This window comes from Marasmius oreades, chromosome 1, assembly GCF_018924745.1.
Source record: "Marasmius oreades isolate 03SP1 chromosome 1, whole genome shotgun sequence".
Lineage (NCBI taxonomy): Eukaryota > Fungi > Basidiomycota > Agaricomycetes > Agaricales > Marasmiaceae > Marasmius > Marasmius oreades.
Genome location: NC_057323.1, coordinates 2,769,869 through 2,786,351, shown reverse-complemented (window position 1 = coordinate 2,786,351; position 16,483 = coordinate 2,769,869). Strand labels below are relative to the sequence as shown.

The following is a 16,483-nucleotide window of genomic DNA, read 5'->3' as shown; positions in this document are numbered from 1 at the left end:
AGTCTACACATGTTCTGAATTCGTTGGTGCGGTCTTGGACTGCCATTTGAGCGGGCGTTGGTGAAGGGGGGAACAGAAGAACTTCCGCTCAGGCTGGGGAACGTGGCGAAGTCACCTCACGTGATTCAACACCGCCAATTATCCATCATAAGACTTTTTTCAGATTCTAGTTCCAGATTTTTGGGAGGTAACATGGTGGAGCACGTTTGGAATGGCTCTTCCAGGCCATAGATTCTGCTGCAGTATTCTACCCCCGTAATTGAGAGGCGAGATAATCGAACTACCTACAATATGTAAGCGAGCGCTGATGTTACTTATTTAGGCTACTTACGACATGAGTCTGGAACGATTTCAAAAACACGTTGTGGATAGGCATCCAGTATCGTCGTCCTCTGAAGCTTTGGAATGCGTTAACTCCTTCCAAGTTTAAACACTACCCCCTCATTCTCACCTTTCATTTCCCTCTGGATGCTTATTGCGCGCATCTCGAACAATACCTCAAGATCGCTTCATACAATATCAATTCATACACGTCTTGAAAATAGCTCTAAATTCACCCGCATTCAATCGCGCTTCCAGCATAGAAGACTCTCAGTTTACCCGAAATACAACGCTTTGTCTAAACTTTTACTCAGAACGACGACCAGCCCATCCCAAATATCGACCTCGACGATAATGAGCACTATAGAGCGTTCTTCTCCACCTTCTCCCATCTCACCGCCAACACCCCCCGAACACCCTTCCAAAGTCCTCGTTCTTGGCGCTGGAAATTTTGGCAGTTGTCTTGCTGACCACCTTGGGGACTCACACCATGAAGTTTATCTATGGGCGAGAGAAGCAGCAATAGTGAAACATTTCAACGAACATCATAGAAATCCAAAATATCTCAAGCACCACCACTTCTCTCGCAACATTACTGCCGTCGGACCTGAGCTTCCAGATGCTGAATTCATACAAAATATGGATGTGGTTCTCTTTGCCATACCTACGCAGTTTCTCAGGTGGGTAAGCGCACACCCTTTCTCTCTTGTTGTGACACTGTGTATTCCGTTTTTGAGGCGCGTCGGAGTCGTATTTGCCGCAGAAGCTCACTTTTTATTTTCACTACAGGGAGACACTCAAGAAAATGCACTTCCATTTCACTAAGAATCTGGAAAGCCGACCTCTATTGATCTTCGTTAACAAGGGTATTGAAGTGGGAACACATGCTTTGACTCTGGAAATTATTGCAGACACCTGTGGCCCTGATGTCGCCAAGGCTGCCACATTTATTGTACGTCTTCATTTCACTTGGGTATACGCTCACTTATCACGGGGGCCATTTCATATGGTGCAGTCAGGTCCATCATTTGCTAAGGAAGGTTCGTCAACTTTGAAATGACACTTCAACACTCAAGATAATGTCCATTTCGTATTCCGGCAGTTGTACAAAGACAGCCAACCTCAGTCTCCGTCGCCTCATTAACTGAATCGGAAGCGGACAGGGCGGCCTTACTATTCCATCAACCACACTTTCGTTGGTATGTTCTCGACTCACGTCACTTCTCCGTGTGTTGCTCACGATTCATTTAGTTACACCGGGAACGACCCCATTGGGCTTGAACTCTCTGGCGCTCTCAAAAACGTGTACGCAATTGCAGCTGGGGCCGCCGACGGCCTCGGCTTCGAGAATAATACCAGAGCTAGTGGGTAAATCTCCGGCCTTACACGTCAACTCATGGCCAATGATGTATTGCAAACCGGATAGTGCTCATTACCCGTGGGTTGGCAGAAATGACTCGCATCGGGACCGCTTATGGTGCTTCCCCTCTCACATTTTTGGGTCTCGCTGGTATCGGAGACCTATTCTTGACATGTAATTCGCCCAACAGCCGTAACTATACAGTTGGATATCGGTTGGGGAAAGGTGAACCTCTCGACATGATCACCAAGACGCTTGGGAGTGTTGCGGAAGGAGTCTCTACGGCGAAGGGTGTGAAAATCATTGTGGACGAATTAGGCATCCAAGCCCCAATTGCAACCTTCGTATGTGCCATTCTTGTTTTGGAGTCGGTTCATAAAATGCTCAACGAATGAATTGGTAACCAGATTTATGAGGTCCTTTACGAAGGTAAATAGTTTTGGGAGTCATCCGAGACATGCTTATAACGATCATTACAGGAAAAGATGTCCTTGTAGCTGTGCGGGAATTGATGGAGCTCCCTCCTTCAAGGGAATTGGATTTATCTCCAACAACTGGCGCACCTGCGAGGAAACTGATGGAGAAGTTAGGGTTGGACTCTACAAACTGACGAGCGAATTGGAAAAACCGGGTCATAAGGACATGCGTTATATTGAGAAACATCTGCCAATTCGTCCAATCAGTTACTTAGCGAACGCAACAATGCCACAACTTGGGCCGTAAGCGTCAATGTCGAATATTTACCCAGGCCGGGAGAATGAGAAACTCAGCTATTATCATTGATCCGTAGAACAATATGAGGCCGTTAAATACTGGCTGCGGTGTATCTGGTTACAATCAACTTAAGCTGGAGGATATTTCAGATCCTGGGCTTGCCGTGATGCCGTTACGGTTCACGGCGATGCGGGTTTGATGACCCGGTGTAGGTCACGTGACGCCCACAATTTTCTTTGGATCGCGATTGTAAGATTTTTCTTCCAACCCTTACCGAAGGTCCATTTGGTCGATTCTGGTCCATCTCCCTCACTTGTTCCTCTCTCTTTCCCTCAATGGTCTCCGCTCTCATTGCAGCAGCCGCTGAAGGCCGTCTTGAAAATGTAGTAGAAATTCTCTGCGAGAATACTTCGATCAACATCAACGGAAAAGGTAGTAGTCCCCTCGTTCGAGTCGTTTAAAATCCTTGGCCGTCGAGTCCAAGCACTTACGAAATAATACTACAGATGAACAAGGTGCTATTGCAGTTGTTGAAGCAGTGAAAAATGGACATGTGGAGGTCGTTCGGGTTCTACTGGAGAAGGGTATAGTTCCACGTTACATTTACTGTGGTTCAATTTTACTGACACGCAAAAAAATACTTGTAGGTGCTGATTCTGCGTTAGCTCTGAACCTCACGCAGGACCCTTCGATGCTTGAACTACTGAACCAGAGCAGGTCATACCCAGCACAATCCCAAGAAAAATCATTTTATCCACAGGCGCCGCCCCCCGGTGCTCCAGCTGGTTACGCTTATTATCAACCTCATCCTCTGCCCGAAGGCGCTGTATTCTACCCTCCTCCCCCTCATGATCCTCATCATACACAAAATCCCACAGGTGGTCCCGGAAATCTTCCTCCACCAGAAATCGCTCGCCTGATTCCGTGCAGATATTTCCCAGCTTGTCGCTACGGCTCTTCTTGTATTTTTGCGCATCCTCAAGGACCTTATTTCCAAGGCCCGCTTCCGCCTCCTGCCCAATATCCCGCTCCGTACGATCCCATGAGTCAGCAGAATTATTCTCCCAATTATTATCCAATATCACCACCTTCCTTCCAACCACAACCACCACCTGCTAATGGTGTACCCATGAACACGCTCCCTTCGTCTCCACCACCTTCAATGTCCCAAGTTCCTTCATCATCCGAACTGTCATCTCCACCTCCTCCCCCATTCACTCCAAACGGCGCACCCGTTCAGTTACCGTATCAACCAATGGTTGGTCCTTCCCCTTATCCTCCACATCATGGCCAGCCGGGTAACATGCCATTGGCTCCCCCACCCGTTCAACCTGTATACCATCCATCTCCCCCCCAAGGCCAACCTCAATCACCTCCAGCCATGTACCACGGCACCCCCAACGGAACTTCAGCTCCCGGTCCCTTCGTATTGCAAGCCAACGTGGTATCTACGTATTCTGGCTCTGCGCCGGTACCATACTCGGATGGCAATACTGCTCTAGTCAAATCCCCTCACTCCAACCCCCTGCCAGAAAACTTCCCTCCTGGGCCCCCTCGTGATAACTTTGGCCTGCACCGACGCGGCGGTGCTAGACGCGGTTCGTTTGGCGCTCGTCCCAAGCCACCTTGCCTCTTCTTCCCCGCAGGAAAATGCAAGAATGGGTTCGTGTATTCACTTTTTCTTAGAACCGCCGAACTCCCGAACTAATACCTAGACAGCGACGATTGCCGCTTCCCTCACATCTTGCCCGAGAATAACTCCATCACACAGCAATATTTTAGCGGTCGGGGCGGTGCCCCACGAGCCCCGCGAGCTCATTTGAACGGCCACACAGGTCTGGAACAGAAAATGTCAAACCTGTCTGTCCGCGATGTATGTATTCTTTTGCCACGCATCACCTTAACTACTATTGACGAAGACCTCAGGCACCACGTTCTCCGAATGGCAATGATTCTAACAGCAAACCCGATAACCGCCCGCGCCACGGATTTGGCCACCGTAACCTCCTCAACAATGCTGCTCAACAATCAAACGGCAAGCGCCCGTTATTACCGAAGCAACGCCTCCCGAACGCAGACGATTTCCCCGTACTCGCTGGGTCAACTACACCTCCTTCATCCAAAGCTATAAACGGATTTTTTAATCATGTCAATGGACCGACCGCTGCACAAATCTTGCAAGCACCACCTCCTCCTACTAAGAGCACCAGTAGTAATGTCACTCGTACAACATCCCCCGACTCTACGAGCTCGGCAAAGGTTGAAATTCTCTGCCATTCCAAATGTTTTAACACTGACAGTAACTTATCATAGGACTCTAGAGCTGAGATAAATGGGACTGTTCCTTCAATTGCCCCCGACGAGCAATTCGTGAAACCTGCGCCTCCATCGAAGCTTCCTATCTCCTTTGCGGCTGTCACTGCCAGTGCACCCACTGCCACAAGTAACGTTCCCGAAGCCCCGGTGGAGGTTTACGTCTCTGCTTGAGGAGTCTACTTTGATTGTCGTGCAACCTTTATCAGGTGAAAAAGTATCGACTTCCTTGTAGTAGACGATTTGTACACTGCTCTCACAGGACGTCTAGATTATTATTATTATCGTGGACTACCAGTCATCTTGCCTAATTTATCGTGAGTTGGGTGGTTGGTGGTCCGTCTAATCGTGTGTCTTCTCTTTCCTTCACAGTGCCACTATCAGATTTTGCTTTTATCTGCTTTCTTGGGTATCCGGTCGCGCCTCCCTGTTTTTTATACTTCATTGTCCCCTTGTACATGTTGTTCTTACCACGAAATGAACTCGTATTTATTATTATATCTTTTTGCTGTTTATGTCTCTTCTATTTCCTGTAGATATGTTCTTGTTTGTGAGCCGAGTTTTCTGTTCATTCTTCATTGCTTCCCTTTCTCCCTGCTCCTCAGTTCTAACTGCATCAAAACCGCACAAATTAACCTCACCTCGTCTTTCTTTTCTTTGTTCCTTCTCTCGTCAGTCGTCGCATCACCTATTATTTGCATCACTGTTCATGACCATGACCCATGTGTACATTTTATCCCCCCATGTCTCCTTTCCTCAACTCCCTTGTAATGGTTCAATTACATCGGCTAATCTGCCCACTACAGATACATGCACCTCATTGACTTGTGTACTTACGTCCAGACATGCACATTCCTCATCTCCACTCCCTCCTTTGGAGTGACATGTCCGATTTCGTAGATCGCTGCCTCACCCGCTTCCTTCAAGGCCTTGAGCACTGCATCGACGTTGTCTTGGCTAACAATGATGACCATCCCAATACCGTTGTTAAATGTCCTCGCCATTTCCAGAGCCTCCACACGACCATGTTTCTTAAGAAATTTGAATACTGGGGGTAGTTCCCATGCTTCTACATCCACGTAGCATCCGAGACCTTTTGGCAACACTCTTGGGATATTCTCCACAAACCCGCCTCCCGTGATGTGACACATACCCTTAATCAACCCCGACTGAGCAACGGGAAGGATCTGGCGGATATATATTCGGGTCGGCTCCAGCAGTGCCTCGCCAAGTGTTAGTCTGTTGTCCCAGGGGCAAGTTGAGGAATAGGAGAGCCCAGACGCTTCATAAACAATTTTTCGCACTAGAGAAAATCCATTGGAGTGGAGACCTGATGATGCGATACCGAGGAGGATGTCTCCAGCTTGGACGTTGGGTTTAGGGAGAATTTGTTTGCGCTCGACGGCTCCTACTGCGAAACCAGCAAGGTCATAATCACCTACGACAGTCCGATTCTGTTGGTAAAGGGGTGTTCAAGTCCTGAGATATAACTCACCAAGTTGGTACATCCCGGGCATTTCTGCAGTCTCGCCTCCAATCAAAGCACAGTTGGCTTGCCGGCAACCTTCAGCGATTCCTTTGACGACTTGGCTTGCGACGGCAGTATCTAGTTTACTGCACCCGTAATAATCCATGAAATACAATGGTTCAGCACCCTGAACTAATAGATCATTCACAGACATCGCAACAAGGTCAATTCCTATTTCAAGTAGCTGTTAGAGATTTAGAACTCAAAATCGTAGTCAGACTCACCGACCAGGTCGTGGATGCCTACGTCACTAGCAACACGTAGCTTTGTTCCGACCCCATCTGTGCCGCTTACAAGAACAGGATCCTTGTATCCGATGGCTTTCAAGTCAAACACTCCACCAAATCCACCGATCTCAGCCTCGGCGCCTTTCCGACGAGTAGACCGCACCAAGGGTTTGATCGCCTCCACGAATGCATTGCCTGTGTCTACAGAAACGCCGGCCTGGGCATAGGTCAGCGCTTGAGAGGAAGATATAACTTCTGGCGATGAATTGAGAGCCCTGGGGAAAGAAATTTCAATCAAATGTCATCAAACAATGGCGGAAGCCACTGACCGGTGTGCGATATCTCCCCTAAAGGTCTTACCCTCAAAGGAAACCTTATCTACGCCGGTGTAGACTGCTTCAAGGGCTTCCTGGAGACTGGACGCGTAAGCGGTTACGGCGATAACGCGACCGCCTGAGCTGACGATCGCGTTATTATGCAGCGTTGTTCCAGCGTGGAAGACGACCACGTCTGCAAAGAAAGATTTAATGGACTTTTTGAAAGTTTGAATCGATTCGGCGTACTAGGAGGGATGTTTTGGGTATCAATAGTGATGGGCTTTCCTTTTAGGTAGCTTCCTGGGTATCCTCCTGAAGCCAGAACGACGGACACTGCAAAACCTGGACGAACGGGCACTGAAATAGAGTCTAGACGATGTCCCGTACAGGCCTAAAGATCGATGAAAGAACGCGCAGAGAAGTATCACGTTGTTCGACTCACGAGCATTATGGCAGCTAAATCAGCCTTTTCCTCCAAGAGAAGCATGAGAGCCTCTGTTTCTGGGTCTCCAAATCTAACATTGTATTCAAGGACTTTGGGGCCTGTTGTAGTTAACATAAAACCGGTGAAAAGAAGGCCGACGAAAGGGAAACCTGACGAAATGCGTTAGAGGGTCGTGAAGTATTCGAATATTCAACATTACCGTCTCTTCTCATTCCATCAACAGTGGGCTTCAGTGACTTTGTAATTATTTCTTCCATTATTGAGGGGGTAGCGACAGGCGCAGGTGCATAGGCACCCATTCCGCCAGTATTGAGCCCGACGTCACCTTCACCTATGCGTTTGTGATCTTGAGCAGCTGGGAGGGGGATGATTGTGTATCCGTCCGAAAACGCGAGAACGGATATTTCAGGGCCAGTAAGAAGTTCTTCCACTACCACCTCGCTTCCTGATACTTGATGTCAGTACTCGATGTCAAAAACGGTAACTAGGATGGCTTACCAGCAGCACCAAAAACGTTTGCGACCATGATCTCATTCAGACCAACTATCGCTTCTTCAACGGTTTCTGGAATCAGGACGCCCTTCCCTGCGGCCAAGCCATCCGCTTTAAGAACTACCTTATGTCCACATGTTTTCACATATTCTCTGGCGACGTCGATTTGGTTCGACTTGAAGGTACGATACCGTGCTGTTGGAATGGAATGTCGAGCCATGAAATTCTTTGCAAAGACTTTGGACCCTTCCATCCTCGCTGCGAACTGAGTAGGTCCAAAAACAGGGATCCCCACTGAGACGTATTGAGTTTCGATGGGTAGATCGGGGGCTTAAAAAATTATGCACCTTTCCGGAAGTAGGACTCAACGCCATCCACCAAAGGTTGCTCAGGACCAGGCACGACTAGGCTAACCTAACATGGCGAGCATGAGCTTATTATGTGGTGAGTAATAACTTGGATCTAACAGACATCAGTCTCGACAGCGAATTGAGTCAATAGAGGGAAATCGGAGGGTGAGATGTCCAAATTGGAAGATTTTGAGAGGGATGTAGTACCGCCGTTGCCTGGGCAAATGTAGATGTGTTTTACGAGAGCAGACTGTGATAGTTTCCAGGCAAGAGCATGTTCGCGACCACCACCACCAAGCAGGAGAATTGAGAGGCTCATAAAGCGAAAAGAAAACTTTATTTTGAAATGACTTTTCTCGCAGCTGGGACATAGCACGTGTCACATCGGGCTCTCTAGCCCGTTCCAACGTTTTTCCTGCGACAATATTCCTGCCATGGCTTATTACAGAGACCCATATTTCGCGGCAGAGCCTTTCGAAGAGGCGAGTATTTACGTATGAGGTAGCCATAGGATGAAATGCTGACATGCTCTTGTCGTGGTTGCAGCAATATGGCAGGACAGGGAGTCGGAAAGAACCATCTGCCGAGGCGTTGAAAGCATTCTACGCAGATATGGAAAAGAAAGAGCTCGAAAGAAAGCTATCCAAGCGGTCCAAGGGCAGCATCTTCAAGCGAAAGTCGGCTAAGCCAATCGCCGAGCCACCCTCAGCAGGGCATCCTCAACAACACCCATCACTGTCACCAACGCCCGCCATAGAGGACTCAGACTCGGTCAAGGACATGGAGTCCCTGGAATACAGTGAAAGGACAGATTCACTCGCTGCTCTCCCCACCGGTCGTTCATTAGTTCCAGATCTTCTGAAAACATTACCTGAATGGTACTCTAAGGACCATAGTTCAGCCGCCGCCGCTTTCAGGATGCGATACCCAATTTACAATCCCGTTGGCCCTCGTTATTACAGGAATTTTCACCTTATTCCTCCTTCAGAACTCAGGCGAACTGCTCGTCCACCCACAGTCTTTTCTCCATTCTTTCCACCGATGACGACCTCAACGCACGACCGTTCCGAAGATTCCACCCGCCTTCCAACTCCCAACAGCAGAACACCTTCCGGCTCACCATCACCTCTTCCCACTCCTAGTTCCTCACAAACACGTGTAACTGACGGAGCTGGCAAACCCAGATCCCGAAAAACGTCGCAGACCGCTCACGATGGCGTTGACCTACTCGATGTTTCCGATCCTTGGGGCACAAATTGGCACCATGAATCACCATATGACGTGGGTTTGGGGCATGGTCCGGTATCAGCAGAGGTCGAGGTACGTCGTTATATAGTAATTCCAACGCGCCAAATTAATATTGTACTTTAGGCGAAGAATCAAACTCGTTCTCGCCGCTCCAGTATGACGACACGGGAAACACGCCGCAGGACTATAAACCCCTCACCCTTATCCCAATCTACATCAGCCATCCACCTTCAAGTACCAGAGATGGATGGCGTTCGAGTGACTCGCAAACTGAGCAAAAGGCGCACACCATTATGGAGTGTTATGTTTGGAGCCAAGAAATCTGACGGCGTAAATACAGTGCCCATAGATCCCTCAGAAATTAGTCCAGATGCGGTGCATCTCAATCACAATCGAGCATCCTCCGTCCCCCTGCCAAAGCAAGCCCGACGAGGCAGTGTCCTTGGACGCCTCGCCAAGAAATTTAGTGTTACAAGAAAACCACCCAATGTCTCAGATTTAATGGATCAACAGGACTCGCAAAATGTACAACACCCCGACCGGCAGCGACAGTCGTTAGTACAAGAGAGACAGCCATCCCCAGAGAAACTGCAGAGACGCGTTCCTCCACCAGCAATCGACGCCACGGGTCTCCTCGACGACATTGCAAATCATCGCGACCCTTCGTCTTCAACACCACATCAAGATCGGGGCTCGTATGTTTCGGTAGAGGCAACTCCATATTCAATAGGGAGACTCACAGTCGCAAACCCAGATTTACCTAACTCCGAAGCCAGCATGACGCCGGCGCAAGGAACGACGCCTTTACTCCCCGAAAAGAATGAGCAGCTACTTCGATCTGTGCATAATGACCCGGAAACTCCAGTATCTTCATCGTTTATTACTTCGTTCTCAACAGAAGCTGCCTTGCGAGTCTCAAACCCTTCACCACCTTCACCCACCGGCGCCGATTCTTCGCCGAACCTCTCCTTCTCTCAACAAACCACCATTCCACGTACACTGTCTCCTGAGCCTCCTGAGCCTATCGAAAAGTCACCCACACCCATTCTGCCCCGAGTCTTGTCCCCGGACTCAAAGGTACTTACACAACACCCCCAGTCAAGGTACTCTTTAGAGGATAAGCCGTTACCGAAGCCATCCGACCATAAACTCAATCCAGAAGTTCAGTCCAGAGTCAACTCTAAAAGGCGACAGCCGTCGTCCGGCATTGCTCCTCCACCACCCTCAACCACGACGAAACCAAAATCTCTTCCACCTCAACAAATACCGTCAACCGTTCCATTCCCCGCACCTCATATTTCCAAACTGCCCTCTCAAGATTATCCTCATGCTGCTTACCTGGCGGCATATATATCGGAGAGCGATTTTAGCAACTCACCCCTCTCAACCGCGTCGATGTTGGCCAACCCACCTACACCCCAGATGCCCAAGAATATCCCCATTGAATCTTCTACGGAATCAGAACCCCCTCCCCGCGTTCCATCCAAACGTTTATCCAAGCCCAAGGAGGAGAACAAAAAGTCAAGGGAACCGTCACCTGGGATCAGCGCGGTGACCTCCCGCGAAACCGAGACTTTTAAACTGGTAAGGAGTGCATCAGGTAACGTGTATGCTTCCACACAAACCATTACAGCTGCGGGCGAACAATGGGAAGTTGTCGAAGACTACGGTGGCAATGTAGGGGAGACATCACAAACAAGGAATGATCAGAAGTCAAGTAAGCGGGATTCTAATGAGCGGGTGAGTCGGAAGGAGTCAAGAAAGCTTGAGAAAGAAAGAACAAAGGCAGAGAGAGACGGTGAAAGATGTTCACGAAGACGACGGTCTGCAGACATGGGTGGCACATCTTCCTCACCTCGGGGCAGTAGTACTGAGAGGCAGCAACAACGACCGCCCTCCGAGAGCTCGAAGAGAGACGATCGCAAGGGTAATCGGTCAAAAGAGCAAACTCGGGAACGTGGGAGCAGTCGGAAAGCCGTTCAATCCAGTACTCCTCCAATAGCCGTCAACAAGCCTCAATCACCTTCGCCACCTACCCCCGAGCCATCAACTCGTCCTTTAGCACGTAACCCTTCAACGTCGGCACGTCCGACTTCTGAAGTTCCGCCATCGGCAGACTTGAACGCGCTCCGCGCCAGGGAGATGTGGGAAATGGAGAGACTGTACAAGGCCAGAAGTATGACGGACAATGCTGCTGCTACTATTCCACCCAGCCCAATGTCCACTGCTCATGAACCCAGTTCTGATTGGAAAGGAGGAGTACATGGATCGAGTCATACGTCTTTCGTTGTTCAAAATACCTTTCCCCAAGAACATGCATCCTCCTCTATTCCTCAAATATATCATTCGCATTCGATGCCCCGACAGACGTCGCAAACTGCTCTATCAGCGCATGAGATATTTTCACACTCACCGAATCCGTTACCTGAACCCCCTCGTCAGGTCGCATCTATTTCACCTGAACTTTGGTCTTCGTACACTAGTTTTGCACATTAACGTTATATATATGATACCTCTGCATTGCGAGTACATCCTACTGCTATTATTCTACGACGTGGGGACCTTTGGATTCATTCTGGTTTTCAATTCATCTTTGAGTTATCTAAGTCTACTTTCATGCTTTCTGCTTGAAAACTTTACACGTTTCACTAATGGAGCATCTGGATTTTCTTTATTTGAACCACCCACAACGAATCATCAATCCTCTTCGGGGTTTTGGTTTCACCTTGTGAAGATATTGCACAGTATAATACATTGCAGATGACGAACGGTACGGAGTTGGAACACAGAGAAAGATATCGGGTGAAAAAAGAGAGATGAAGATTACCTAAAAGCATTGTAGTGCAAGGTACGTATAGAGAGAGGATAGAAAATACTACCGGCCCTGGTATGGGTCTAAGGGGAATGCAGGTTCCGGATAATCATCATACATGGTGTCCGGGTCCAAAAACCTTCTCAGCCTCTGAATCTGAGCGCTGAGATACATAACGACGATCTGCATCTTGATATCCATCTTGAGTTTTAAAATGTCTCTGCAAGCTTCCAAGGCTTTCCGTCGAGTTTCAAGAAACATGTTCCCTTGCATTCCGAGCTCTTTCAAGCTATCGATAAGTTCGCCGAACTCCGAACACCAACCTAAAACTCCGAGCTGGAAAAAGGGATTCGACCATGTCAGACGAGATAGGATTTGTAGAACGGGAAATAAACACGTACCTGCCCGTACTGTTTCCATCGACCATAAAGCACGTTTGCTGCAGCGCTCAGAGCGTAGCCATAATGTTCATTTTGTTTTACGACAGCAGGTTCAGGATCGTACGCCTGTTGTTGTTGTTGTGGCGGGGGCTAGAAATAAATTAGAATCAAAAAGAAATTTCTCGTGTCAAAGCCGCAGTAGTGCGTACCTGAGGCTTCTCCGGGGGAGGCTCTTTGAACCACTGCATACCACTGTAATCTACCTCGCCTCCAAAATCGACCACATCGGTCCGCTTTCCCCACAGATCGTTTCCTCCGTGTTCTTCCATAGTAATTCGGGCTTGTTCGCAGAGGACTGAGAGTAAATTTATGAGATCGCTAGAGCGCACGTGTTGTGTGCTGGTTGATGGATGAGAAGTCGCCTCGAGGGTGCCTCGTGGACTGCCGAAATTGGTAGAGGATGTCTCGAATGATGGTGTTTGCAGAAATTCGGATGATGCGAAACCAAAGCCGGAAGAGCGGGATGAAGAAGAGGTTTTCTCAACACTAGGGGAAGAAAGGAGAAGGACCGGTGTGAGGATTGTGTTCTGTATTTCAAGTAGAAGGTGATCAGATGATCAGGACGATGACTCGCATCTTTTTACGAGCGCTTACCTTGCTATCAGATCGGTCGTCTGTTGAGGAAAATAGACCGTGGATGGAAGCCGCGGATGTCTTTCGGGATAGATTGGAGATGTTCGAGATACGTGAGTATCGACTTTGAGCGACAGTATCAAGATGTTTCAGCCAACAATCAGTAACCTCCAAAGGTGATAGAGGAGGGGTGTTGGTGGGTGATGAACAGGAAGAGATGAAGATGCGAGGAGGAATGGGCAACGGTGCAGGTGAGGGTGGGGTGATAGGTCCTGCTGTTTCACCAAGGGGAGTCGCCTGGCTAGCACTATCTGGAATCACAACCTGAGGAACGTTGCGACTCAACCAAGATGGCGACGGTGGAATGAATGAGGAACGTGCGGACGTGGTATAGGTTGTGTTAAAAAGCTCTGCCCCAATTAAAGGGGACGGTTCAGGGCAAAGTTGACGAGGATCGACGAATTCGTATGAAATGGAATTAGTAGGATTTAAGGGTGCCTCGGAATTGACCTCAATTGGCGTTTCTTCGTCTGGTGCTTCTGGAAGGGGCTCTAAAATCTCAATAACTTCGCGTTGAGTAGGCGGATCTTGAGGCACAACAGAGGTCACAGGAACTTCTGTTTGAGTATGATGTCGGGAGTTGAAGGAGAATACTTTTGCCAATGTCTTCAGGGGATTGGCAGTCAACTTTATGGGATGAGAAACGGCTGGCTGTTTTGCGTCGTGCTTCAATGCCTTGGTATTGCAGTTATTCGCTGAAGTCTTCTTAGAGGGCCACACGTAAGAAACGGGCTGCCCTGCAGAAAGAGGTGTAACTGGAGTTGGAAGGTGTGATGGTGGAACCGGAAAATCGTCAAGAACAGAATGTGTGTCGCCCTTTGTCGAATTTCGACGTAAAGCCTTGGAGAAACGGTGAGAGAGGGATTGAGGGCTCTGTAGTGATACTTTAGAAAAGTTCTTCCAAACTCCTAACGAAAGCCGCGAACGGACGTGCTGGGGATGATTATAAGGAGGTTCTGATGAATCAGGTCGAAGGGTGAGCGTTAGAGATTCAGAAATCGACCTATTGTCGGTGCGGTCGTTGACGACGGCGACTGATGTGTTGAGTGAGAGGGAAGGATGATTACGCCAGATTGGGTCGTCAAGCTTAATAGGTAAGTCGGCGTGAGTGATGTCTACCCAGTCGGTGTCGTCGTTGCTCGATTCAGAGACCGAACGAGAACCTGGACTACGAAACTTGGTCTGCGATGGGGCGCCTGATGGACCGGCCATAATCAGAAAAATCAAAAGAGATATGGGGCAAAAGGGCTATACCTGAGTTCCACTATCCTCGTATTTTGAGGAAACTAAGAGCAGGTTGAGCGTGTACAAGGTGTGTCCGGTTAAAGCCTCGTGCTTGCTCTCAGCCCGGAACTTCCGACTCTGCGATCGAACTTCACAGAAAAATGTGTTTGCAACAATGCAGAGGCATTAAAGGGTGCTACACTGATCGTACAGAAACAAGTACCGGGGCAGACTTTAACTTCAGATTAAATCTTCTTCAAGTTCACTACTCCTGATCCTTCTTTGCCAAAAACTTTGAAGAGCTGAGCCAACTCGTCTAATCCCACTTCCCGGAAGGAATCCAGTGGACGCAACCGGTAATGAAAAGACGAGAGGTAAACACATCAAGATTAGAACAAGATAATTTCCGCCTCTTCCGTAAGGAGTCGGCTGTTCGTCGAATGGGTAGGGCAAGGCGATCTTCCTGACCCATGACCCATGCCCCACTTGAACGGATTCTGAGATACCTTCGCCAGCAACTCCACTTACACCCCTATCTCCACCATCGCACCAAAGGATTGCACTTCCGAGTTCATGCGCACGCAGCTTCGCTTGTTTCCACATAACCTCCGCGACAGTCACGTCCCAAGTTCGACCGGGAGCCAGAATCAGAGCTGGCCTTGAATCCAATGAATGTAGCGGGAATGCAAGGTCCAGGCATATCGAAGCAGTAACGGGAATTGGACGTGTAAATTTCGGTGCCGGAGCCCAATCACCCTTTGGAATTTTCATCCAGTTTGGCTTCTGTAGGTCGAGAGTATGGATAGTTGGCGGTTCACTGGATGAGCGCAAGGAAAATGACTCTGCGACTGAACGCCATTGAAAGAATAAGCAAGCTCGTGTAAAACATAAGAGACGAGGCGTCACTCACTCGGTACGAGATGTCGCTTGTAGTAAATGAAATGAGTTTCATTTTGTCTGCTCGACACGAGTGCGATACCGGTACGTCTGATTCCTCTTTCACCCCTCGAGCCTTGTGGATCGTGGTACGTCTCTTCGAAAGAGACCCCAACCCAAGCTCCAAGAACCCTCCCACGGACTACACTCAACTTTGCTTCTCGTTCTGCTTCGTCCTGGAAAGAGACTGCCCCTTCGGGCCACAATAAAAGGTTTGCATGGGGAGCGAGTGTCGAGGATTCACGAATATAATCTTCCAAAGTGGGGTTATAGTCCTTGTATCTCTGAAAGGGAGGAAGAACACATCCAACAGTGAAAGGCGTAGTCTCTGAGGAGATTACTGGTAGCGGGAGGTCGTTGAAAAAGAAAGATGGAAAGGCGAGAACGACTAAAAATGAAGCTAGTATCAACTTTGCACTTCCTCTAGGATATTTTCTTTGCGGGGAGCGATCCAAGTCAGGTATCAGAGGGGCTTCTTCTGGTAGCTGTGAACCCATTATCCATTCTTCAACCATCTGCGAACAAATCGCCGCCCACGCAGCAACCAACCAGTCTTTGACTGCGGGACCCACAAAAGGGATGATCCAGTCATAATACTCGATGCCGTTGACAGGGCTCCAGGAGGTCAGATAACCTACAGGACTGATGTAGGCAGCAGCACACCATATACACGCCCAAAGTGCAGGGAAAAGGGTCAGTTGGGCCAGCCCTGATGAAACGCGTGTCCTTAATCGAGCGTAAATGAGAACCGCTGTCAATGAGATAGCGGATGTGGCAAAGGATTGCCCGAGGAGTACTAGAACCGATATTCCAGGTGTGTCTAACGTGTGCAGAGAGGGGGTGAACCATGAGATCGACCGGCCTATGGATAAACCAAACCAGAGTGAGGTGATTCCGGTGAAAGGGCTACGAGAAAGGACCTTGGGAGCATAAATAAGCACGATGGTGAGGTGTAGTAGCAAAGGGAGGAATGACGGGAGAGTGGTCGAAGCAAAGGCGGAGGTGACGACCGAGGCCCCGCCCAAGAAAAGGTGAGGTTGTTCATGGAATACTCGATATCTGAGTCTGATCATGTCGACGGTAACAGAAATCTTTCTCTCGTTCACTCTCTTTAAAAAACGAG

At 48.8% G+C, this 16,483-nt stretch overlaps 6 protein-coding genes across 6 annotated transcripts; 3 read left to right on the top strand and 3 right to left on the bottom strand.

Annotated features, from left to right (window-relative positions):
* The first annotated feature begins 344 nt into the window (after positions 1–344).
* On the top strand, positions 345–2,513 carry E1B28_000878 (uncharacterized protein). Its single transcript, XM_043146757.1, has 8 exons — positions 345–1,001; positions 1,111–1,273; positions 1,337–1,361; positions 1,424–1,520; positions 1,573–1,685; positions 1,748–2,025; positions 2,089–2,110; positions 2,161–2,513. The coding sequence occupies exons 1-8, from the start codon at positions 469–471 to the stop codon at positions 2,289–2,291; spliced, it is 1,362 nt and encodes a 453-aa protein (XP_043015462.1). The 5' UTR covers positions 345–468; the 3' UTR covers positions 2,292–2,513.
* Positions 2,514–2,664: 151 nt separating this feature from the next.
* Positions 2,665–5,375, top strand: E1B28_000877 (uncharacterized protein). The gene is made up of 6 exons (XM_043146756.1): positions 2,665–2,827; positions 2,902–2,979; positions 3,043–4,057; positions 4,115–4,268; positions 4,322–4,654; positions 4,709–5,375. Exons 1-6 carry the CDS (start codon positions 2,731–2,733, stop codon positions 4,880–4,882), a joined length of 1,851 nt encoding a protein of 616 aa, XP_043015461.1. The 5' UTR covers positions 2,665–2,730; the 3' UTR covers positions 4,883–5,375.
* Positions 5,376–5,479: 104 nt separating this feature from the next.
* E1B28_000876 (uncharacterized protein) lies at positions 5,480–8,386 on the bottom strand (the record flags this gene model as incomplete). Its single annotated transcript, XM_043146755.1, has 10 exons — positions 5,480–6,146; positions 6,204–6,407; positions 6,461–6,738; positions 6,793–6,973; positions 7,027–7,171; positions 7,223–7,374; positions 7,425–7,670; positions 7,724–8,011; positions 8,065–8,131; positions 8,189–8,386. The coding sequence occupies 10 exons, from the start codon at positions 8,384–8,386 to the stop codon at positions 5,542–5,544; spliced, it is 2,364 nt and encodes a 787-aa protein (XP_043015460.1). The 3' UTR covers positions 5,480–5,541.
* A 2-nt stretch (positions 8,387–8,388) lies between these two features.
* On the top strand, positions 8,389–12,013 carry E1B28_000875 (uncharacterized protein). The gene is made up of 3 exons (XM_043146754.1): positions 8,389–8,549; positions 8,614–9,387; positions 9,439–12,013. Exons 1-3 carry the CDS (start codon positions 8,502–8,504, stop codon positions 11,809–11,811), a joined length of 3,195 nt encoding a protein of 1,064 aa, XP_043015459.1. The 5' UTR covers positions 8,389–8,501; the 3' UTR covers positions 11,812–12,013.
* Positions 12,014–12,190: 177 nt separating this feature from the next.
* E1B28_000874 (uncharacterized protein) lies at positions 12,191–14,412 on the bottom strand (the record flags this gene model as incomplete). The annotated part of the gene is made up of 4 exons (XM_043146753.1): positions 12,191–12,463; positions 12,529–12,657; positions 12,717–13,094; positions 13,162–14,412. The coding sequence occupies 4 exons, from the start codon at positions 14,410–14,412 to the stop codon at positions 12,191–12,193; spliced, it is 2,031 nt and encodes a 676-aa protein (XP_043015458.1).
* A 252-nt stretch (positions 14,413–14,664) lies between these two features.
* E1B28_000873 (uncharacterized protein) lies at positions 14,665–16,433 on the bottom strand (the record flags this gene model as incomplete). Its single annotated transcript, XM_043146752.1, has 2 exons — positions 14,665–15,272; positions 15,335–16,433. The coding sequence occupies 2 exons, from the start codon at positions 16,431–16,433 to the stop codon at positions 14,665–14,667; spliced, it is 1,707 nt and encodes a 568-aa protein (XP_043015457.1).
* Positions 16,434–16,483: the final 50 nt, after the last annotated feature.